Source organism: Sitophilus oryzae, unplaced genomic scaffold (assembly GCF_002938485.1).
Source record: "Sitophilus oryzae breed Bouriz unplaced genomic scaffold, Soryzae_2.0 scaffold_684_pilon_pilon, whole genome shotgun sequence".
Taxonomy (NCBI): Eukaryota; Metazoa; Arthropoda; class Insecta; order Coleoptera; family Curculionidae; genus Sitophilus; species Sitophilus oryzae.
In genome coordinates this window covers 863,795-888,576 of record NW_022147289.1, presented here as the reverse complement: position 1 = coordinate 888,576, position 24,782 = coordinate 863,795, and the positions used below count along the sequence as shown (strand labels likewise).

At 33.1% G+C, this 24,782-nt stretch overlaps 1 protein-coding gene across 2 annotated transcripts in view; it reads right to left on the bottom strand.

Moving 5' to 3' along the window:
- The window catches only part of LOC115888135 (apoptosis-resistant E3 ubiquitin protein ligase 1), a 100,869-nt gene that overhangs the window by 16,098 nt on the left and 59,989 nt on the right, over nucleotides 1-24,782 (bottom strand). For both annotated transcript variants that reach the window (XM_030907722.1, XM_030907724.1), the window contains exons 3-11: nucleotides 22,003-22,141; nucleotides 15,083-15,222; nucleotides 13,678-13,818; nucleotides 11,373-11,467; nucleotides 8,068-8,278; nucleotides 7,795-8,011; nucleotides 3,899-4,110; nucleotides 1,940-2,107; nucleotides 1,707-1,884 (exon numbers count right to left, since the gene is read on the bottom strand). In XM_030907722.1, the coding sequence (XP_030763582.1) occupies nucleotides 1,707-1,884; nucleotides 1,940-2,107; nucleotides 3,899-4,110; nucleotides 7,795-8,011; nucleotides 8,068-8,278; nucleotides 11,373-11,467; nucleotides 13,678-13,818; nucleotides 15,083-15,222; nucleotides 22,003-22,141 (1,501 nt within the window). The remainder of the gene's footprint in view (nucleotides 1-1,706; nucleotides 1,885-1,939; nucleotides 2,108-3,898; nucleotides 4,111-7,794; nucleotides 8,012-8,067; nucleotides 8,279-11,372; nucleotides 11,468-13,677; nucleotides 13,819-15,082; nucleotides 15,223-22,002; nucleotides 22,142-24,782) is intronic.

The following is a 24,782-nucleotide window of genomic DNA, read 5'->3' as shown; positions in this document are numbered from 1 at the left end:
TTATTTATCCCTGTGGAATATTACAAATTTGTATTTGTACATATTGATAAATATAATATAAGGAAAGTTTCTTGAAGCTTAAAAGTAAGAAATAGTTTTTTTTAATTTTTTTTTAGTATGTGGTGTTTTGTTCTTGTTTGTTTTGTATTAACACCATACCGTTTTTTTAATAAAATAACTCGATTACATTTTTTCAGTTTTATACAGTTTTTTTCACAATATTTTGAAGTAATCACTTGTCTCTCAAATTTTAAATATATTAATTTCCTGCTATGCGTTCCAATTGTACCAACTTATTTCTTTGTACAATAAAATAAACTACTTTGAAATTTAAATGACAGACACATCTATCACTGTCAGGGAACTTGTCGTTGGACAGACTATAGCAGACCTTGCAGTCGAACATTGTGTTTTTTAGAACCTCTTTTAGTTTGAAATGTACAAGATAGCTTAATAGCCGTAAAAAAACTCATCGCAACTTTATTAGAATATTTTGAAAGGGAAAGCGGTAGTAATGGCCCTATATGTCCCTTAAGTGCGTGAGTTTAAGAAGGTGAGCTTTGTTGATGCAAATAATAACTGTTGCATATATTTATAATTAATTTATTTTTGTTTCCTAAAATGTTTTGAATAAAAGAAAATATATAAAAGTGGGCAACGCTGTGCCAGTCAAACTTAATCACGTGACTAAAAGTTTATTTGGTATGAACTGTAGTAAATTAATCCCTCACAAAAATACCTATTGTTGCGGACCCGTGTAAACTCAGCCTAACTTGACTAATATGCCCCGCCCCCATTCGAGAACGATTAGAATAATATGGACAGACAGAGAACGGCGGCTAGACGCAAATAGGAAATACTGGTAAAATTTAGACTGTCTGTTTCTCTCATACATAAACCGACGCCTGGGGCCTGAGGAGGACAAAAACAAACAGATCGGTCGACCCGTACAATTGCCGCGCTAAACTCAAAATAAATTCCTTTTAGGTAAATAGTTAGATAAATAGTAAATAAGTTGTAAATAGTTATTACAGTTGAGGGTTGGAACCTTTGGTGTTACACAGCAAAATAAAAACACTAAATCACCACAATACACCAAAACACTTTTACTTTTACACTGGACGCGCGTTTCGCTAACCATGTTAGCATCATCAGCAGATGATTATAAACAGTTTATAATCATCTGCTGATGATGCTAACATGGTTAGCGAAACGCGCGTCCAGTGTAAAAGTAAAAGTGTTTTGGTGTATTGTGGTGATTTAGTGTTTTTATTTTGCTGTAAATAGTTCTTTAAGTAGTTTTATCGTTATTGTTTAACGTCAACGGTTTCTTGTAGACGTATCTGTTTTAAAAAAGTAAAGTGTCTTTGAATAGTTGAATTTAAATATTTTAAATAGTTTTTTTCTTTATTCTTTGTATTTTTTTTTGCTTCCGACGCCGACGACGGAAAGAGATAAACTTTCCGAAACGTTAAGCATTTCTTCTTTGTTAGGCAAATTTGCATAACTGTAAACATAACTTCTGACAAGCAGTGTCCTTTGAGGTTTAACGCAGAAGTGTTTACAAAAAATAACTATTTTATTTTGTAGATTTTCTTGCATTGCAGTGGCGAAATACCCATAAAGGATTTTTTTGGAGAGATGAATCCGCCACATAGGTATAGACATTTTTTACTATAGACATAATATATTCTAGATTATCTTACCTTGTTCTCCCTGAAATGTAATTTCAAAATTTTTACACCAATCCGACACAGAAAAATTCTTTGTAGCTTTTATACTACTGTCCAGTAATTTTTCTCTCGTTACTTTCATGGCCAACTTTTCGTGATAATGTTTCTGATGGTATTTTCTCACTTCATGATAGAAGAAATCTTGCTTATCCTGAAGAAACAAGCCCATAAAATAAAACTCAAAATTGCTTCGTTATAAAACGTACCTTAAATGTTTCCGATCCTCCCATATTTTTAAGTAAAAATTGTGCGAATGTTGCGGCTATGACGTTTTTTTCTTTGGATATTAGCTCGACTTTAGGCTGACAACCGTCGTCGATAATGAAGGAGTCTCCACTGTCGTTTAGTTTCAGTGTTTCCGACTGAAATATAAACTGAAACACGCAAAACAAGATCGTATTTAGCAAGTTCTGTTTTCCTAGTAAAACGCTGGTAATACGTTTTCAGCCAAACCATTCTGAAGCAACTAAGGAAGGAATAGTTAAATCATTATGTTACTGAGCAAACAGCATATGTAGTGACCAAGCATCACTTAATGTTGAATTAAATAATATTAAGACGGATTTGCTTCAGAATGATTACTCTGAAAAATCCCTGGACAAAATTATATCGAACTGAAAAACTGGCTCATTGGTGCACCAAGTGGTGAAACTAGGCCATTCAATCCGAGAAAATGGACAAAAACAATATACTCTGAAAGAGTTGTAATATATTTGTTGTATATCTCGTTGTATATTGTTACTTATAAAGTTATTCTGCATTTTTTTGTTTACGATACTTTCCGGAAATCCCAAAAAAGCGGAAAAGCCAGTCACAAATAGTTCAAACTTTCTGAGTTATTAAAGAGACCCTAAGAACAACTGTTAAAAAAATTGACAACTAAGCGATTATTAGTGAAACTATGAATAAGTTTGTAAAAATCTGAAAATGTTTGGGTTAAGGAATCTTTGCCCGGTTTTTTTATTATCATAAAATATGACAAAATTCAAACAAGTTCCAAAATGTGATAGCTGTTGATTCTACCTTTTAAATGAACTTTGAATCATAAAAAAAAATTCCGGTGTATCAGTGCGTTCTAATTTTATTTAAAAAGTGTAAAACTATGATGTAGGGTAGACGTGGCGTAGACTCAATAATTTGTTGTTTTATTTTACGTTGTGAATAAATGTTGGTAGTTATTAAAATTGTTATAAAAATATAAAATTCTAATAAAAATAGATAAGTCATAATAATTATTTATTAACACAAACATCCGATAGGTACGCTAATGAAGCAGGTAAGTCAAATTGACGTATCTGTTTAGATACGTCAATTTGACTTACCTGCTTCAGTAGTATTTGACATCTAATCTTTGACAAGTAGTAAATAAAAGCAAAAATGCAAGAAAAATATATAATTAGTTATTTTAAGGGAATTTCATAAATTATCGGTTTACTACACGTATGTGTATATTATATAGTCACTTACTAGCGAAAAGTTGTTCCATTATTTCACTCGATTTTTCACCGAGATCTACCGCTCGCTACACAACCAACTATTTTACAGTCTTTTTCGATAAATCGCAATAATGTCACCGTTAATTTAAGTTCTGCCACAATTTTCATCTAGATTTACTACTTTTATACAACTATCAGTAGCAGAATAAATAATAAATAACATAAAATAAGCTCAGTAAAGACTGACAAGTCCACAAAATTTCAAATCAAATTCAAATGTGTCAAATTAATTGTCAAACAGAACTGTCAAAGATCCCCACCCTAGAGTCCTTTTTTCGCCCACCATGCTCGAATACATGGATAACATTATACTCCTTCCTAAAGAGTGACCAATATGGTATTAAGCTCAGTAGTTTTAATAGTTAGATTAGTTCACACTTGACAACGGCCAGTGATAAGAAACATCGTATAAGTTAAATTAAATAAAGGCAACGAGAATGCTGAATGATTTTTTACCATCCAAAGATACAATACAATCAAATTATTTAAAGTCTATATAAAGCCATAAAAATAGTTTTCAACAATCATAAATATGTTGGCTACAGAAACGTAACCAAACAGGAAAAATAGACCATAATGAACGACAGGCTTACTTACAGATGACGGGATAATTATTCAAATCAAAGATACTTGTATAATGCTAAATTTTTGAATTCTAAACATGCTTACCTTTGTAGAAGGACATAATCTAAACGTGAATAACCGCTTAGGTATAAATTTTAATATCAATTCCTTAACGATGAGCTGTTTGGGGGAGACATAACACATAACCTTCTTTGGTTTCGTCACTCTTTCGCCTTTGATGCCGATCAGCTTGGCGTCGTAACAGATGTTATGGTTCTTGGTCGCTACATTCTTTTGTACTAAAGTTGAATCAATACCTGGAAAAAAAATGAGATCTCTATGGGGATTGTTGTTAACGCCTTGTTTCAGTAAAAGGAACTTTTTGGACTTGATTTGTATATAGAGTGTTTCAAAAAACATATGTGCTATCTTTATATAGATCCGATTCTGCTTTGTTTTGTATCTACTGGAGGTTAAATTCTTATTTTTTTTTCAATTTTTTTTTGTTGTACTGCAGACAATTACTAGTAAGTGCGATATTTTTTAATGCTAAAAAAGTGTAGACATATTCACCAGGGACGTACATATTGGTTAACACAGAAATATTTATTCTAAAACTACCTTTTTCTCTTGTGAGCAAAATCGTGTAGATCTGATAATTTTTTATTTTGTTGTATTATTTGTACCATAATATTTTGTCCATTTCGATCTCCTTGGTGAGATAAACGCTTAAATAATTTTGTTAATTACAATTAACAAAATTAAAATAAAATTAATAAATTATTTATTTAATAAAATTTTATTAATATACAGGGTGCTACAAATTCGAGGTACGAGCATTGGTATCTCGGTAACCGTAACAGATACGAACATGGTTAAATTGGGGCAAAGTTGCGCTTTGTGATGTTCACCAAGATGCCATCAAAAAGTTTTAAAAATTTTAAGAATTGTTGAGTTTTTTGGAAAAAACTGATTTTTTTGAAAATTAATTTTATTTTTTCCTGTCCTTACTTTTAAGAAAAGCAAAAAACTAATTGCACATTCTCATAGCCACTTTATAAGGGCTATCTGATAGTATTTTTAGATTTTCAAATTAGCTGATAATTTGTGAGATACAGAGGCCAACTTATTTTTTTTAAATACGGACCTGCATCTTTTATTTCCAGTTTTGAAAGAACTCGGTCTCCTGAGTACAATGATATGCCACACTTTATACTTTTTTATGTTTTGGGTACCTTAACAACAAAAAACTATTTAATTATTATTTAAAATAATTATTTCAAGTCCGACTCTGATTTTTTTAATTATTTAATCTGATTATAATCATCGCAACAATATTGATCAGCGCTAATTAACATTGAATAAGGAAAATCCAGCCAATTGGAAGATTCAAATAAATTATATCCAGGTCAGCAATTTAAAGATATTATTTTTAACTTTTTTTATTGTGAATTTGAAATATCAGTGTGCGATCTAATAATATGCGTAATATTCATCGTAGTTATTATAAATAAATCAACTTCTACAAACTAGCTTCTAACGCTCTAAATGTTCGAAACGGTTACCAGTTACCACCCTCCCTATATTGCACAAATTAATTTTTCGTTCAATTTTATTTATAGCTGTCTGAACTTTCTTCTTATACTTCCGAAAGCATTTTGTACTCTTTATTGTAAATGTTGAGATGTATTGATTTCACTTTTACAAATGATGCGAAGTAATGTATTCATTTGTAGGTATATTATTTTTTAGTATTTCATTGCATTTGATTTTCCATATTCAATGTTTTACCCCACGTCATATCAATATTGTAACGATGAATAGATTAAATATTAATAAAAAAACAGAGCCGGACTTGAAATTAGTATAATAAATTGTGTTCAAATGTCCGAAGCAAAAAAAATATTAAGTGTGGCATATCATTGTACTCATGAGACCGAGTTCTTTCAAAATCTGAAATAAAAAATGCAGGTCCGTATTTAAAAAAATTAAGTTGGCCTCTGTATCTAACAAGTTATCAGCTAATTTGAAAATCTAAAAATACTATCACATAGCCCTTATAAAGTGGCTATGAGAATGTGCAATTAGTTTTTTGATTTTCTTATAAGTAACGACAGGAAAAAATAAAATTCATTTTCAAAAAAATCCGTTTTTCCAAAAAACTCAGCAATCCTTGAAATTTTTAAAACTTTTTTAATGGCATCTTGGTGAACATCCCAAGGCGCAACTTTGCCCCAATTTAACCATGTTCGTATCTATTACGGTTACCGAGATACCAATGCTCGTACCTCGAATTTGTAGCACCCTGTATATGACACTGATGTTCAGTGCTACTTACAGAAAATTCATAAAAAAATAATGATATTTAAGGTAATTACAAAAGACCAATTTTTAATGTTTTAACGTCCTGTAACACTATGCATTTTCCGCACCTATGTTATAAAAACTTTTTTTCATATTTTTTTATAAGGAATCAAGGTACTTATTTTATATAACACTTTGGCCAGTTCATGATATTAAAAAAATAAAGGTTGCTATTAGACTTGGATTAAGACAAATTAATAAAATTGCGTTTGTCGCATCAAGAAGACCGAAATCGACAAAATATCGAGACAACTTTTAATTGCCATTAAATGGTCTATAGAATTTTGCTAATAAGAAAAAAAAAATTCAGTGGTGTGCATGTTTTTTTAGAAAAATATTCGAGCTACTATAGTAGGTTTTAACCTTAAAATTTCACTCCAATCGCTAAAAGCACTTGGAACAAAATTATAATAAATCGAAAAAATGAAGACTGAAAAATAACTCAGTAATTTTTCGAAGAAAACATATTATAGCTTATATCGCTGAAACGTTTAAAAAATGGCGCTTTTTATGAAGTCATGGCCAACTATGGCATCCATTTAAAAAAAAACATGTTTGTGTCATATGTCAAAAATGGCAGGCTTTAGAAAAAAAAACGGAGGACATAATCTCGTTAAGGATGTGATTATCTACGACTTTTATCTGAAAACTTTTTCGTCTAAAATAGAATATAATGGAACTAGGGACAATTTTTAAAATAACCGAAATTTGTTTTTTACGAAATAACTAAGTAAGCCATGGACTTTTTCAAAAATCCGAAAGGCGCATATTTATGACCCCACAAAACTGCAATTCTTTCCCCACTTAACCCTCTTTTGACTCTCTATCTCCAGTAGTTTCTGAGATACCCATAGAGAACATCGTGGAAAACTCACCCTGTATAAATAACATTAGTCAAACGAACAGCGTTTATTGATAATAATAATAATAATAATAATATGTCTTTATTTTAATAATCCTCGGCGAATTTCAGTAAATAACTGCTTAGTTAACCGAGTACCATTACAGTATAACCTAACAAATAATATCAATATCCACTACCTTATCTTAAATTAATATATCAAATGTATAAATATAATAACAAAAAAAAATAATGAAAAATACAAAAAATAAAAAAAATATAAAGCATTAACAAAACTTTTTAGTGTAACACATAGAGCACACATAGAGAACAATTAATACCTATAAGTACATTATGCAATAACATAAGGCAACAGGCATGTATTGGTGTTGATGAAGAGAGAGCCAAGGAGAGGCATAGTTGGCTGGCTTCAAGAAGTATACTCAACTCACATTATGGAATAATAAATCTCTGAACCCCGATCTAAATGAACCGAGGGACTTAGCTATTAAAGCACTTGGCAGGGAATTATATAACGAGACCGCAGAATACGTAAATGATCGTCGATATAAAGAGGTCTTATATTGAGGTAGATATAACTGGTTAATATTTCGAGTGTCTCTGCTATGAACAGTGGTCTGATAATGGTCTGATGATGGCTGAATAACCGCCACCGGTCACAAATAAAGCATTTTTATAGTAGTTTGACATTGGTTTTTGTCAATTACATTTAAGTTTGATCATGAGACACCACTCTGAGAAACTGAACAGATTCTATAACTTATTGAATACTTACTATTTAAAACAATAATATCAAAATCTCCATTGTGCAATTCTGTACCCTTGTATTTTATCGTAGCGTGGTAACATCCTTCTTTTATAAATTTTAACTGCACACTGACTCTGTGGCTAGCCCAATCGTAGTCCATAGTCGTCGTATGCCTTTCTTCATCTATTTCTAGTATATTTTCACGCGAACTTAAACCCAACGGTATTATATGAACACTATAACCCTGTAAAAAAGTAAATATAAAAACTATATTTTTTAAGTGTTAATAGTTACACATACCTCAGTAGGTTTGCTGTCGAGATCGTATTTACAAATATTGCCATACTCGTCCCTGGGTTCGATATAGAGCAAATGTGCGACACTGGCTGTACAAACTACAGTGCTGCAGTGGCGTATCACCACTGTCCTTTGTGCGAATGCGGGTCCCGCTACAAAAATGGTAGAAAAAGGACTACCAGCTACGTGTTGACTGCTAACCATAACGGATATTCTAGAAAAGTAAAAGTCAACATACAGTGTCCACGGATTGTTTTTACAAGAGGAAAAACTTGTTTAGTATTAACATTTTGAGAAAAATAGATTCTTTATAAAAAAATTTGCTTGTTCGAAAATGCTTAATCCCGTTTATACTTTTCCAAATTTCCATACCGTTTTAGAGAAAATTAAGAAAAACACGAAAATATTGTTGAATAAAAAAAATCAATAAAAATATTGTCCTAAAAATCAAAAGGCGTTTCTTGGTTAGAGATGGTTATTATTAACGTTGATTAACATCATATTGTTTGTTTAGTTTCCGATAACTGTCATCATCCACTCGGTAGCATTAACTAAATAAATTGACTGGTTGTGACTGGTTGCGTCTCAAAAATGGCTCACCCCTATAACTTCTTTATTTTTTCAGATAAAAAAAACGATATTTGGTATGTTAGTATATGACATAAATTTGGATTGATTGACGTATTCAATTGTTTTCGGTCACTTCCGGTTTCACCGGAAATGACTACAACTTTTGATTTTTAAATGGCACCCTCGGTATTTTTTTACTTTATTCGATAGAAAATGACACTCTGAAGCGAATGACATATCATATGTTAACTTTTGACATTTTGGCATATGGTTTATTTAAAATTGTAACAAGCGTGTGGTACCAAATTATTCGTAAAAAAATGCTTTTTCCAAATATGCGCCATCCTCGTTCCATTTGAAAAAATTGAGGTATGAATAAAAATACGATTTGGGCATTTTTAACCGGCCAGGACAAGACACTAAAAACATTAGACGATCAAATCTATTTTTCCAAGGCTCCTTGATTAAAAATTAGAATTTTTAATAGAGCCACGGCACCCTAGATTGAAATTTAAAATAGGATTTATTTTTGAGTGACTATGTCAAAAGGTGGCATATGATATGTCATTCGATTCAGAGTGTCATTTTCTATCGAATAAAGTAAAAAAATACCGAGGGTGCCATTTAAAAATTAAAAGTTATAGTCATTTCCGGTGAAACCGGAAGTGACCGATAACAATTGAATACGTCAATCAATCCCAATTTATGTCATATACAAACATACCAAATCGAGTTGTTGTGTCTAAAAAAATAAAAAAGTTATAGGGGTGAGCCACTTTTGAGACGCACCCGGCATTACTATATTGTTATTTTACAAAAAAAACATTGGAGCGAAAATCTCAAACGAAAAACATGATATTACAGTTTTTTCAAAACGCTAGGTCACCCTGTAATTAAATTATTTATTTTAAATAAATAAATATACTGTAATTCCTAAATAGAGTGCTTATTTACGTTACTTATTAAATCTAGTGGTTTTCTATGCAAATATCTTTACTAGAAGTTGACCAAACCGTTTCGTTGGCAAAGCTCACACATATTTCAGTTGAAATATCTAAAGTTCGTTGGAAATGATAACTGAAACGTATTGGTTTTGGCGTCAATCCAAACACAGTTTATACTGTTAATGAAATCTCTATAAAATATCGCATACGGATTTCATTTACATTTAATAACCACTATAGATTTATTCTTCCGCAAGAAAGATAGTATTAAATTTATGTGAATTGATGTATAAATGCTATTAAATATTGTTTTTTTCAAACGTTACAAAAGTATTAATTTTTGCGACGTGATTGACCATATAAAAAGGTAATTTTAATGCATAGCAAAGAATATATCAAGAATGCCTAGGTATAGAAGTCACTTGTACGTCTAAGCACAAAAGTACAAAAAAATATATTATTAAACTAACATTAAATGTCAAATTCAACTAGTGTACCCATTGTTGCTAGATACTAAGGGCTGGCAAAGGTTAGTCTTGGGTCGAGATTTCCGTATGTAAGAAGAGTACAATGCGATTATTATGTACTGAACAAAGAGAGAACAGTAAACACGTTGCCAAACGTATGAAATAAACCGAGAAACTAAGCACATTGCTAAGAGACGTGGAAAGGGATATAGAAGATTTGTCGCAGTCGACCGGTTGACCTAATCAGTACCTCTGTCAGTACTTAAAGTTCTAGGAAAAGGTGAACATCATGCGTTCAGCTTCACGATTTAATTACGTCTAGTGATAATTATATGTTTATTTTTTAAAGAGTCGTTGTAATTTTCCCTATAGCTTGAAAATTTTTAAGGGCAAGTTAGAAACACTTGCATTTTTTGTAAAAATAAGTGGAATTGAGTTAGTGTTCGACAGTGGTCGCGGTATTAGAACTCTGAATTCAAAAATCGATATCTCGAAATCTATTAGAAAAAATTGATTGTAGTTTTTCAAAAAATTTCTTCGCGAATTTACACATTTTTTTTCGAAGTTACACGATTGCTGAAAACTGCTACGCACTAAAAGGAAATGGCTGTTTAAAATTTTGGAATGAAAAAAACAACCTTGTCGAATTTTTCTTATGTAAACATATTGTAAATGATCCAATCTTCAAAATAAAAAAAGCTTCAATTTCTAAATTGGTTCTTAAGTTATGGCGTGTTATGTGTTAAAAAGTTCAGTTTTTAAATTATCGCGATTACTGACGTTTTCTCGTTATAAAAAAATGGACACCCTAACAATATCCTTATAATTCCATTTCAGATACTCAGATATCTAATGATTTTATCTAGTTACCTTTTTGAAAAAAATCTTAAAAATAAGCGCTTTTGTTACTTGATAGGGAAAAGCGTACCGGCAACAACGCAACAGCACACCGTCGCATTTCTCTCACTCCGACTTAATAATATCCCTATGCGATTTGCTTTCACACACGTAAATACCGACCCAATAGTATCAGTTGCCAGCACGGTATATAATTATAAGGTATTACTTTTTATATTATTTGCGACGTTTGAAATTGTTTAAAAAATTATTTGTGAACGTTTGAAAAAAAAACGTTCTATTTGGAGTAAAAGTAACGTAGGCTCCAAACGTACATCTTCGCCACAAAAAGTATAATTTTTTACTCCTAATAAAAGAATATACTATTTTTAAAAAGCATTTTTATTACTAAGTAAGTCTTTAGATAGTATTAAATTGGAAGTTTTAAATTAACTTTTAATTAAATATTTATAGTTTACATAGTTCTTACTTGTATTGGCCGGCATGACGGACGGTAAACTTGACTTTAGCTACATTAGCACTATTTGGGTCAGTTGGAGATCCTAATTCGGTAATAACATTCAACTAGAAACAAGTCAAATAGTTATTAAACAAGTATAAATAGTTTTCTACTTTCTAATCACCCTATCTTATATTATGTAATATAAATGAGCTTGTTGCGATAACTATAATTATTTTATAGGTATTGGACACCAGGATAGTTTTAGTTTTAGTTTCAGCCACAGCCTATACATAATCACTCTGCCGACTTCCAATAACTATCACGGAAATCTGCGTACCTACATATACAGGGTGGCCCATCGAAAACGTTCCGCAAGGCATAACGGCTAGGGTATTCTATTTTTCAAAAAATTCAAAAACACGTCAATTTTGTTTGCGAGGGGGACAACTTTTGCCCCAAAAATGATTGCAAAATCTTCAACCCTCTGAGCGGGGTTGTCATCCCCCAATTTTTTTCAAATGGGAAGGGGGGTCAAGTGGCGCCGCAATGAAAACAGCTTTCTATTCTCTATATTTCCCCGCCTCGTTTTTGAAAATCGGTCGAAAGGATTGAAATTTGAAAAGTTTATTTAAACATTTATCAGAGTAAATAATAAGGATAAATTCCTTCGACCAATTTGAGTTTTTTTCTTATTATTTCTATATCTTTATGCATTTTTTCACTTGCCACAAGGTTGAATGATCAGGTGCCGTAGTTGCTAGATAGCTGTGACTTGTGCGTTGAAGTTCTTCTCAATATCGTTAAACTGACCCACAATAGAATTTACAAAAATACCAGCCTACACGTTCAATTTCTGAGGGTTTTGTGTGTGCACCTCGTGAAAAACCCTGGGGTTGTCCTCAGCCCAGTACCGACAGTTGTGTCGATTAACTACATCGTTCAAAAAGAAAGTACACTCATCCGAAAAACACACATTAAATAGGAAATTATTATCGTTCGCCACTCGTTCACTCATAGTTTCACAAAATTGCAAGCGACGATCAAAATTGTTTTCGTTGAGCTCTTGTACCAACTGAATTTTATACGGGTGGAACTTGTGTTTTTTAATATCCTTTGGACATTTGTACGATTCACGCCGGTCTCATTGGCTAATTTTCTTGTACTCAGCGTACTATCTATGGCAATTTGGCCCAATACGAATATCTCCATAGGTTCATTTACTACATGATTTTCCCTCTGCCTCTTTTTATTCATAAGGGAACCAGTTTGGCGAAATTTTGCTACTAACACGCGAACAATTTTGCCATAAAGGTGTTTGTCAGGATGGCGTTCATTGAATATCTGCGCAACCCGATTGCCACATTCATTATTTTTAAAATAAAGTTTGATTATTTCCACTTTTTCTGCAAGTGAGTACACCATAATAATTGTTAAAAAGTTTAACGATATTGAAAAGAACTTCAACGCATAAGTCACAGAACAGCTATCTAGCAACTACCGCACCGGATCGTTCAACCTTGTGGCAAGTGAAAAAATGCGTAAACATCTAGAAATAATAAGAAAAAACAGCAAATTGGTCGAAGGAATTTACCCTTATCATTTACTCTGCTAAATGTTTAAATAAACTTTTCAAATTTCAATCCTTCATATTTTCACAATGACTCGACCGATTTTCAAAAACGAGGCGGGGAAATATAGAGAATAGAAAGCCCTTTCTATTGCGGTACCACATGACCCCCCTTTTCATTTGAAAAAAATTTGGGGATGACACCCCGTTTAGAGGGTAGAAAATTTTGCAATCATTTTTGGGGCAAAAGTTGTCCCCCTCACAAACAAACGTGCTTTTAAATTTTCTGAAAAAAAAATACCCTGGCCGTTATGCCTTGCGGAACGTTTTCGATGGGCCACCCTGTATATAGTAGGATTCTGAACTGCATTGGTTTTTGTTTAAAAAAAAACATCAAAATTGGTGCTCTGGTTGCTGGCATGTGTATGAGAATAGACGCAGCAGTTGAAACGCGGATGCTCAAACATTAAGAAAAATGGTACCAGCTGGTGCTTAATAGGCTGTGGTTTCAACATTATATTATAAATTTAAGAGAATACAATAATCATATTATAACGTAGTGCCATACTCTTCTTACAAAAAATAATTTATGGTAGTTTTTTTAGGATTGCCTTGTTATAGTTTATATTCTTGAATACAACATATATTGTTAACGATCAGATATTTAAATAAAAAAAATGGCAATTTTAAAAGCTGTGTTATTCATAAAACATAATGACGAATTCTTAAAGTCAAAATAGCAAAAATAGTTTTTTTCACATTTACCTTTCTTGTGCCCCCCGAAATATCTACAACAAAATTGTCAGTATCACAGATTGGATAAGGCTGTCCATTGCGTTGATAAAAATTTACAGAAAAACAGACTGTCTGGCCAACGGGATGAGGCATGTTCCATTGAAAATTTATCTGCAATAGAACAAAATTCAATATTTATAATAATAATAATAATATCCGTATAAAGCGTTTAACGCCTTGGGAGTAGCTGGGTACAGCTGGTCATACTAGAGCCGTTCGGTATACAAGAAAGGTAATGTGGCTAGCACTACGCTTCAACCGCCTATTATTACCTCAGGATTGTGAATTCCAAGTACTCATTTAAAGCTGAGTCGACCTAGGTACCCAAACTATTTTTATTTTAATAAAAATAGTCTGCTGATGAAGTGCCGGCTGTGGGAATCGAACCCACTACCTTGAGATTGGTAGACGAGAGCCTGTACCTCTACGCCACCGGGCACCACCGACCACAATGTTAAATATATCATTTCCCAAAGTATCTTTTTTAATTATTTTTATAACAAATTAATTGTTTTTTAGCCGACCATACCAATAGGTATGGTAGGCTATTAGAATCGGCAAAAAAAAAGTTTTTTTAATTTCACTCAAAATGAGTTACTTGGGTCATAAATGACCTAAATACAAAATATTTTCATGGTGTCTGTCTGTCTGTCTGTCTGTCTGTCTGTCCGTCTGTAACACGATAACTCAAAAACCGCTGAACCGATTTTAACCAAATTTGGCACAAAAATACTGTGGCACCCGAGAATCTGGCCATTAGTTTTTGGTGAGGGTGGGGGGTTGGTAAGGGGGTATGGGAAGGGTTTAAAAATCGTAACTCCAAAATTACAGTAGCTAGCGAAACGCGGTTTGAAATTAAGATTAGGAATAATATTTGCAACAAAATTTGTAATAACATCAAAATCAGTCAAAGTCGCAGTTTTCGAGATATTAACAGATTTTAGTATGGCGGCTATACGTGCCTCCCGGCGCCAATTTTTTGTTACTTTTTCCAAATTGTTCAGTATTCTAATTACATTTAATGAAAAATATAACTGTGTAAGTTTATATTTTATTAATAAAGAATATTATAAATTCAACACTAACGCTAACCAGTAACTATAATCTATTATAACCCAGTACAGATACAAATAGTTTTAGTTAGTTCACGTGTGCGTGTATAGTCTATCATGTGTACAGTCTAGAATCCTTTCAACATACATCAAAAAATGATTCCACTTTTCAAAATGACAAACATAACTGTTCAGCTGAACATTTAGATGTGAGAATAGCACATCGATAGGTAAACTTTAACTTTCATCTGATAAAAAAGTAACTATAAAATTATAAATAAAAAAATATTGTATAAAAAAATAGTGTAACAATATGTACTCACTTTACAATTTGATGGATGAAGATATTTGCCAGTGACGTATTGCAGCAACGTATGTTTGGCCTCTGGCGCTAAAGATGGCTGTGTCATGGCTGCTAAGGTTACTAGTCCGGCGACAGAAAATGAAACCACGAGCATTCCACCTGAAAAAGAAAAACATAAAAGATAACATTATATTGATGTATTGAAGAATGTAGAACGAGTAAAGGGGGGGGGGTGAATCACCGTAAATCACCAATTTATACTTCCTAACACTTTTACAACATTTTTTTTGATATTTATTTGAGATTCGAAATGACATTCTTTTAGGCACTAGTATCTAAAAGTGACACTTGTTTAGGCACTAGTGCCTAAAAGTAAAAAATAAAACGTTAGAAACAATGAAAATATGTATTTATTATAAATATTAAAGGTACAATTATTTAAATTATTAAAGTGAATACAAGAGGCATCCAACTTTTTGTGTCTAAGAGAAATGCAAGTTGTAGGAGTCGGAATCAGTAATTTTTTTGTAGTGGCATTGCTGGTAGCTCCTGCTTCTACGTGAACTGCTTTTAATTTATTATTTGGCGTATCTTTTTGTCCCATGATTCTTTTTGCTATTTAGGTTTTCTGTTCAGTTGAATTTTCAATGTAACCTTCAGCAATCGAGCTTGATCGCCAACCTCCATGTCGCTTTAAAACTGTTATGTCCGCTCCTGAATCTGTCAGCATTGTTGCAGAGCTGCAATAAAAATGGCCAGTGTATTCAGTGGCGTTGGAGAGTCCAAAAAATTCCGATATCTTTTTTGGCATACCTAATTGTATTGATTTCAACTGGCAGCGTACACCATTGATTTTTTCGATACGCCAAGAAAAATCGCTGATGTGTCACATTGAGTGGTCGAAGTTTTGCGTACTTATGAAATACATGTAAGTACCCTCAGTAATCGTAAATACTCTTGGAAAATGAGTTTTTATATTCGGAATCTTCACACTAATAAATGACTGACAATCTTTAATGGCATCTACGGCCAAAAACGTGATTTCTTCCCTCCTACATGCTCCAAATACTCCAATGCAAGGGGTGTCCTCTTGACACAGGTTTCAAAGTTGTTGCAGGTTGTGTCGATAAGTTTTTCGACTTCTCGGGCACGTGGATAGCGCAGTTTCAGCAGCTTGTTGAATATCCAAAGACTCGTCATTATCACTCATTTTTTCACAAAACTTTGTAGGAAATACGGCGACGTCTGAACCTGACAGAACTTTGTCATTAAACAATGCATAAACAAACTTGTGTCTAGCCCTAGCAGGCAACTATTAAGCCCGACCAATCACGTTAGAGTTTTTGACAAACACAAATGAATTGACACCCTCCAAATAACCACGCTAACCAACCTGATTGGTCAAGCTTAATAGTTGGCTGCTAGGGCTAGACACTTCTCATAAACAATGTCTTAGAAACCGATTACCAGAACATTTTAAAAAATGTTTAAAAATAAATAATAATAATAGCATGAAAATCTCAAATTATCTGCTTTCACAAAAAATCTTGTATGAAATTCGTTGCGAAGAGTGTTTTAAGCATTTGACGCATTGTAGCACTTGACGCACTTGACAATTTTGCGTCCCGTGCTTAAAACACATTCATTTCGCAACTTGTTACATAAATAGTTATTTCGTATATTCGCTATTTAAACCCGTGTATTTGTATATGCTAGTTTTTTACGATATTCTCCGATGGTGGCAGCAACGGCGGAGAATACACCAAGCCTGTATGAACTTATTTACTTATTTTTATCTGTAGAATATGCTGTCAAAGTTTCCTGAATACGATTCGAACTACCCTGTATATTGAATCCTAGAAACTTGGAGATTGGTTTGGTTGATATAACAAAAAACATTTATTACAAATGACGTATTCTGCTGCATATTTCGTTGTCATCCAGTATACTATACAAATAATATATTACTTGTATGTAAACAATATTAAACGTAGTATTACATACACCATACCACGACCTAATAAATAAACCAAAAGAAATATTGATATATCGCGTGCGGCTTTACCAAACAACATTTAAGCCCTTACATAATTAATAATTTAATATATCGCACCGGGGCACAAAATATAGTTTTTACATGCAAATCTGCACGATATACGCGAGCTTTCCCTACTAAAAGTAAATTTATAATTACTGCAGTCGCAGAGCGGTTTTGGCTAAAGCGGCTAACGAACGGCTCGGCTCGGCGACCTGGCAAAGAAATTTAAATAAAATTAACAAAGTGTACGATGTCGAAAGGGATTTAATATTTACACGATTTAAAGGTTGACAGTAATGAAGTAAATGTTGATATACCGGGTGTTTTTCAAAAGTGGCTCACTGGAATGTTAGTATATGACAAAACTAGCGTGTACCCGCGACTTCGTTCGCGTCCAATTAATCATCTGTAATAGTGATGATAAAGCAAAGCAAGAATTTCCATTAACATACAAACTGGATAAAATTTTCTCACATTTATGTCAGCATGAGAAAAAACAATATGGCGATATTATTATATAACTAGTTAGAAACACTTGCACTTTTGGTAAAAATAAGTGGAATTGAGTTGGTGTTCGACAGTGGTCGCGCTATTAGAAATCTGAACTCAAAAATCAATATCTCGAAATCCATTGGAAACAATTGATTGTAGTTTTTTTTCAAAAACTTCCTTAATATTTCTACTATATTTTCTTCGTAAACAGTATGTGAAAATCTTTATAAATAAAAAAGTTACACGATTGCTCAAAACTGCTATGCACTAAAAGTAATTAGATGGGTTTTTTAATTATTGAATGAAACAAAAACAAGCCTATCGAATTTTTCTTATTTAAACATCTTGTAAAAGATCCGAAATTCAAAATAAAAAATAAAAAAATCACTATCTAAAGTGGTTCTTCAGTTACCGAGTGTTGTGTTAAAAAGCCGAGTATTTAAATTCTCGCGATTACTGATGTTTTCTCGTTATAAAAAAATGGACACCCTAACGATATCCTTGTAATTATATTTCAGATGCTCAGAAACATATCTAATGATTTTATCTAGTTATCTTTTAGAAAAAGAGTCTTATAAAAATAAGCGGTGTGGAATCGTGATTTTACTTTACTTGATAGGGAAAGGCGTATCGGAGAAATGTGGCAACGCCGCAACAGCATACATTTCTCTCACTCCGACTTAATAAGATCCCTGTGCGATTTACTTCCACACATGTAAATAACGACCCAAAAGTAAAAACCAGTAAGTTGCCAGCACGGTATACTAAAATTTTGGTTAAAAATAATACAGGGTGGCCCATCGAAAACGTTCCGCAAGGCATAACGGCCAATTACGGGTAATTTTTTTTTCAGAAAATTCAAAAACACGTCAATTTTGTTTGTGAGGGGGACAACTTTTGCCCCAAAAATGACTGCAAAATATTCAACCCTCTGAGCGGGGGTGTCATCCCCCATTTTTTTTTCAAATGGGAAGGAAGGGTCAAGTGGTACCGCAATGACTTTCCCGGTCGGTGGATAGGACGAAGGGGTGCAATTGAGTGGTCTCTCCGGTCATCCGACTTGACTCCTTTAGACTTTTTTCTATGGGGACACATAAAAAGTAAATTGTATAGCACTTCACCCGCTTTATTAGAGGACCTGCGAAGACGAATTATTGATGTTTGTCGCGAAGTGACCCCGCAAGTTCTTCAGAATATTCGAGAACGGTTTGAAAATAATTCGTATTACTGTATGGAGGTTGACGGGTAACACTTTCAGCATTCTCTTCATTAATAAGGTAAGTTTTTTTATAATTAATTCAATTTATGCGTTTTTTTGAAAAAAGTACTGTTCAAATTTCATATTTTCAAAATGACTCGACCGATTTTTAAAAACGAAGGGGGGAATATAGACAATAGAAAGCCCATTTCATTGCGGCGCCACTTGACCCCCCTTCCCATTTGAAAAAAGTTAGGGGATGACACCCCCGCTTAGAGGGTTGAAGATTTTGCAATCATTTGTGGGGCAAAAGTTGTCCCCCTCACAAACAAAATTGACGTGCTTTTGGATTTTTTGAAAAAAAAAAATACCCTGGCCGTTATGCCTTGCGGAACGTTTTCGATGGGCCACCCTGTATATACTAAAAGCGGTCAGCACCTGGAATGAAGTTAACTTTATTAATACTTATAGTTACATTTTCCTAAGCAACAAGGATAACAAAATAAATCCGTAAAGGTAAATTTACATCATCTTATACAGAGTATACTTTATGGCGTGGCTTACATTGCAATATTTAAAATGTGCTGTCTCAATTTTTTTAACCCAATCCATTGTATATTATTTTTCTTTTAAATTCAGAATTAGAAATAGAAAATATTTTGTATTTAATATGTTCCTAAATTTTTAATGGTTCGCAAATATTCCTGGTGTATATTCACGAGGTAAATTCTCATTTCAGTTCAGCTTAACAACCGAAAGGTTTGAGACCTAAATAACTTTAACAGAAAAAAATATTGTCTATATTATATATGTCGTATCCTTTTCTTAAAATATAAGACGTACAAAAACAGTAAAGTTTTGTTAAATCACAAACTGTATTTTTCATCAACAACAAAATAATCATTTAAATGTAAAACACTATTCGTAAAAATCCAAAAAGTTTTATTTAAGAAAACTTTTCTCATTATACGAAGAAAACAGATTTCCACATGTCGTACTTTAACTTTCAAAACCACATTAAATAGTTTTATTAGTCTTAAACTTATACAACTTTTACCAGGCACAGATTTCCTCCAACACATTTCCCGTTTTCTCGAAACTCCGTATTATTGCGAGTGATATATTAACGCGTTGAATGTGCTGAAATAAACCGCGGGCAATATTCGGCCTGGAAAGAGCAGCTAGGCAACAGTAGGATATTCTTTCGGCTCTTTTGTTCGGGTTTACAAAAGCTTTGATTAACCATTGTAATCTTAAAAAGCTCCTATCTAAAATATCTGGGAGAATTCCTACCCAGTTTTATTTTTATTGTAAGGGGTTGATATTAAAATTGTTCATAATCTATATGGGTATGAGACACATATATTTTTTTCCTTTAAATTTGTTCGTCATAAACACTTGACTTTAAGTAAATAATTTTCCACGTGCCAGTATTTTTTGGTATCAATAGGGTGAATCTTAAATAAGTGCGTATATTTTTAGGTGTAGTATATTTCGACTTCAGAAATACGATTGAGATTTTTTCCGCGAAAAAAAAATTGAATATTTGGAATTTTTTGAAAAAAAATTTGGAAATGTTTTTAGTTCTTAGTTAAAAAAACATAATTTGTTGATAATATGGCAACACAGGTAGTAGATTAAATTTACAGAAAAGATGCAGTGGTTCTCAAAATTCAAAGAAAAATAACTCGGCTATTTTAGATTTATTTGAAACAAGGTAAAAAGAAAATGTTTCTTTTATCGAGATCTACCAGCCCTGAAAATATTGGCACTTATTTAAGACTCACCCTGTATAACCAATGTATATGTGTAGAACGGGCGGTGTCTTTGTTAAGAATTTTATTCAGTACAATTTAATACCCATGGACATTTTACAAATATAACATGACAAACCGATATTTTGGCACTTATAACATTATTTACTTCAAATCTTAAAGTATAATTTTTATTATACTCCATATATTTTAATAGACACGACAGATTTTTTAATCCAGTTTAAAATGTATTGTTCGAGAAACTCTAGAGGTTTAATTTAAATATATTCACATTTCCTATTTTTTTATTTATGATTTTCTTATATTTTATCTATAATTGTTTAAAACTGAACTTTTTTAAAACCCAAAGTATTATCACAGATTATACAGATTATAAACTTTGTTTTTTCTTTATTGTTTTTCGTGGTTTCATTTTCGGCATCGGGCACTAGTTAGGTTACTAGTTTGCGCACATAGCACGCCCACTTATGGCCTCTAAAATTGTGCACAGCGTCTGACCGGCACAGTTATTAGAGAGATATCGGAAAACCGAATAGCGTCATGCAGTATTTACGCGTACATTATCATGTTTACGATATGCGCGAGTCAATTTTTTACGCAACACCCGCTATAAACGTTACCGGCTGACGTAATTTGCGGATCAATTACACCAAGCGCTATTTCTAAATAACGTTTAAAAATTGCTTAAATGGACATGTGCGGGTATTTGACAACCGGGGCCGGCCGGCGAGATCTTTTATTTTAGGTTATATTTGAATTGTTTTGAATTATTACTTTAGTTTTATTACATAATTTGATATTTAAATAGCTGGGTTTAGTTTTAATTAAATAAATATGGCCCAAAATATGGATTCCACCTCTTCCAATATTAAAGAACCTATAAAGAGGCTTAGGTTTACAGCAGATGACTTAGCCCTTCTAAGAGAATTTGTTGCCCTAAACCCACTGGCAGACGTTGAATAATAAAGCACTGGAAATAAGCACTTTAGCCCTTTAGTTTTAAAATACCTAGTAAACAAAACAATTTCAAAGTTTTAAATTCAAAGTTAGGTTAAGTTTAAATAGAGGACGCGACGCGAGCAGAATTCTTTCCGATCCGATAACTATAAATGAAGAGAGTTAATACCACCTCACGTAAAGGAAATAACACCTGGCCTTATTAACGTCCATGCACGCTATTCGGTTTGGCGCTATTTCTCTATTACGCTGTTTATTGTTATTTTAAGCGAGTTTATTTTTTTGCACAGAAAGTTTTACTAGTTTGCACATTGTCATAAAAAACAATTTTCGTACCACGAATTAGTGATAAGATTTTTCTCTGTATACATATAGTATACCTAATCTGTGGTATTATGAGCCAAACTAATATCTAAAAAATACATCAACTTAATTTTGAGGTAAAAAACGAAAAATATCTCAAAATATAATAGTCTTACCCCATGTCCATGCGTCTTGATGGTTGCTACTTTTCACTACTTCTGACCATAGATCTGCTATAAGGCTATCTAGTTGAGGCTTGGAAGTAGGCAAAGAATGTCGGGCCGCTGACCATTCTGTTATATCTTTGTTGAAAACCTTAAAGAAATATAGTTGATATTAAGTTCTTATTTATAGAGAAACAAAAAATACATAAATTGAAGTACCGGGTGTCCCACTAAGAATAGCTCTCGACTGTATCTCGGAAAGTATTAGCCGTAGGGTTTACGGAAAAAAATATTTATAACTAAAGGGGCTTTGAGAAATTGCTGGAAATTATTTTCAAGTTTGTAGAACGACCGCTAGGGGGCGCAACTGCAATAAAATTTATGAAAATGGAGTTTTTACATAATTTTGCCTAGATAAGGTGTACTATAAGTAATAGCTTCATAATCTTCGGTAAATTTTGAATATTTTTTGTTAAAGCCATTTTCCCCTATTTACCAAAATAAGGTGGTGGGGGAAGGTTAGATCTGTTTTTATTTAAATATTAATAACTGATAGTCCTTTATTATTTGAAATAGTTGAAGTTGTTGGCATTTTGAAAAAGCAAATCAAAGATAAAAAACGCTGATAAGACTATCAAAATGTTGATCTAATAACAATTTGACGTTTATACTATTACGTCAAAAGCAACTTTTTTCCAAAGCCTACCATGACTTCACTGAATCATCGTTTCTGGTTCACTGTTATTAATATCTTAATTATTAGACATTAATACATCTGGTATTATGGTATTCTGGTATTTCGTCGATTTTAAAATAAGCTAACTGTTTCTATCTTATTTTTTGTTAGAATGGGCATAATTAAGAGAGCTACTGATACCGTGTTGTAAAAATAAGGTAATTAAGGGCTTATTTTTTGGTATTTATTATAATTTTGCTAATATCTTCGGTTTGAAAGAAGATATCAAAATGCGGTTTTCGCTGACTTTTTAAGCTTTTAAAAAAACGCGCAATGTTTGTTAAATTGTAAGACAACGCCCCCTAGCGTCTACGTTCAAAAGCTTATTATTATTGTTTATATGGTACAATATAGAGTAAGAAACGCTCTTTTAAACGAGCCCTCGCTTGTTGTGTTCCGATCATTCAGTCCAGAGTTATTAATATTTAAATAAAAATAGATCTAACCTTCCCCCACCACTTTATTTTGGTAGATAGGGGAAAATGGCTTTAACAAAAAATATTCAAAATTTACTGGAGATTATCAAGCTATTACTTATAGCACACCGTATCTAGGCAAAATTGTGTAAAAACTCAATTTTCTTATTTTTTGTTGCAGTTGCGCCCCCTAGCGGTCTTTCTATAATTTTCAGCAATTTCCCATAGCTAGCTCCCTAGCTATGTTATTCATTTCATATGCAATCTGATTTGGAAGACGGGAATTTGGCCAGACGACTGGTGCAGCTCGCTATATATACCACTATATAAAAAGGGTAATCCGGCAGACTGCAATAACTATCGAATGATTGCTTTAATTCCTCATGCATGCAAAATTCTCCTGCAGATTATTAACAACAGACTCAGGCCATATCTACTACCACAGATTGCAGAAGAACAAACTGGCTTTATGCCTGGTAAGGGTACCAGAGAACAGATAGGGAACGTACGACAGTTAATAGAAAAAGCGCGAGAATTCAACATAGAAATGTATCTCTGTTTTATCGACTATTCTAAGGCCTTCGATCTAGTCAAGTGGCAAAAACTTTGGCAAATACTCAAGGAAATGGGGGTTCCTGATCACCTTATTCTACTTATCCGACAACTATACCAACATAATTACGGACTTATAAGAATTAATGATGTCACATCAAATAGATTTCAAGCAATGAAGGGTGTCAGGCAGGGGTGTGTTCTCTCACCCCTATTGTTCAATATTTATACCGAGTACATAATGCGTGATATTCTCGATAACTGGCAAGGTGGAGTATCTGTGGGGGGAAGGAAAATCAATAATCTAAGATATGCCGACGATACACTAATCATAACATCAAGTGTGGAAGAAATGGAATTTATTATGCAACGTCTCCAAGAAACTAGTACAGAATTTGGGCTAAAACTTAATCCTAACAAAACTACTGTCATGATTGTGGACCGACAAAACAACAACCAACCTCACGTGGGAAACATAGCTGGATTTAAGGTGGTTAATAAATACTTATATCTGGGATCGCTAATCGACAACAGCGGCTCATGCGAAGGCGAAATAAGACGTAGAATTGCGCTGGCTAGAACAGCCGTAACTAAATTAACAAAGATATGGAAAGATACAGCCATCACTAAGAACACCAAACTAAGACTGCTGAACTCGCTTGTTTTCCCGATTGCTACGTATGAGGCGGAAACATGGACGCTGAAGAAAAGCGATACCAGGCGAATAGATGCTTTTGAAATGTGGGCATATAGACGTCTGCTACGTATACCTTGGACAGCCCATCGTACGAATGAGTGAGTTCTCCAAGAACTAAACTCACAACTCAGCCTCTCAAAAAAATAAACCGATGTTTTCTGACATATATTGGTCACATTGCTAGAAGAACGGACTCACTGCAGCTGCTAATAGTCGAGGGAAAGGTAGAGGGAAAGCGACCACGAGGAAGATCACCCAAGAGATGGGTTGATCAAACTAAAGACCTAATCGGCCAAGGCCTTCATGAAACCGTCAGCATGGCTCAAAACAGAGCGGACTGGCACAATACGATAAAAACCGCTACAGGAACATCATAGTCACTAATCCCTCT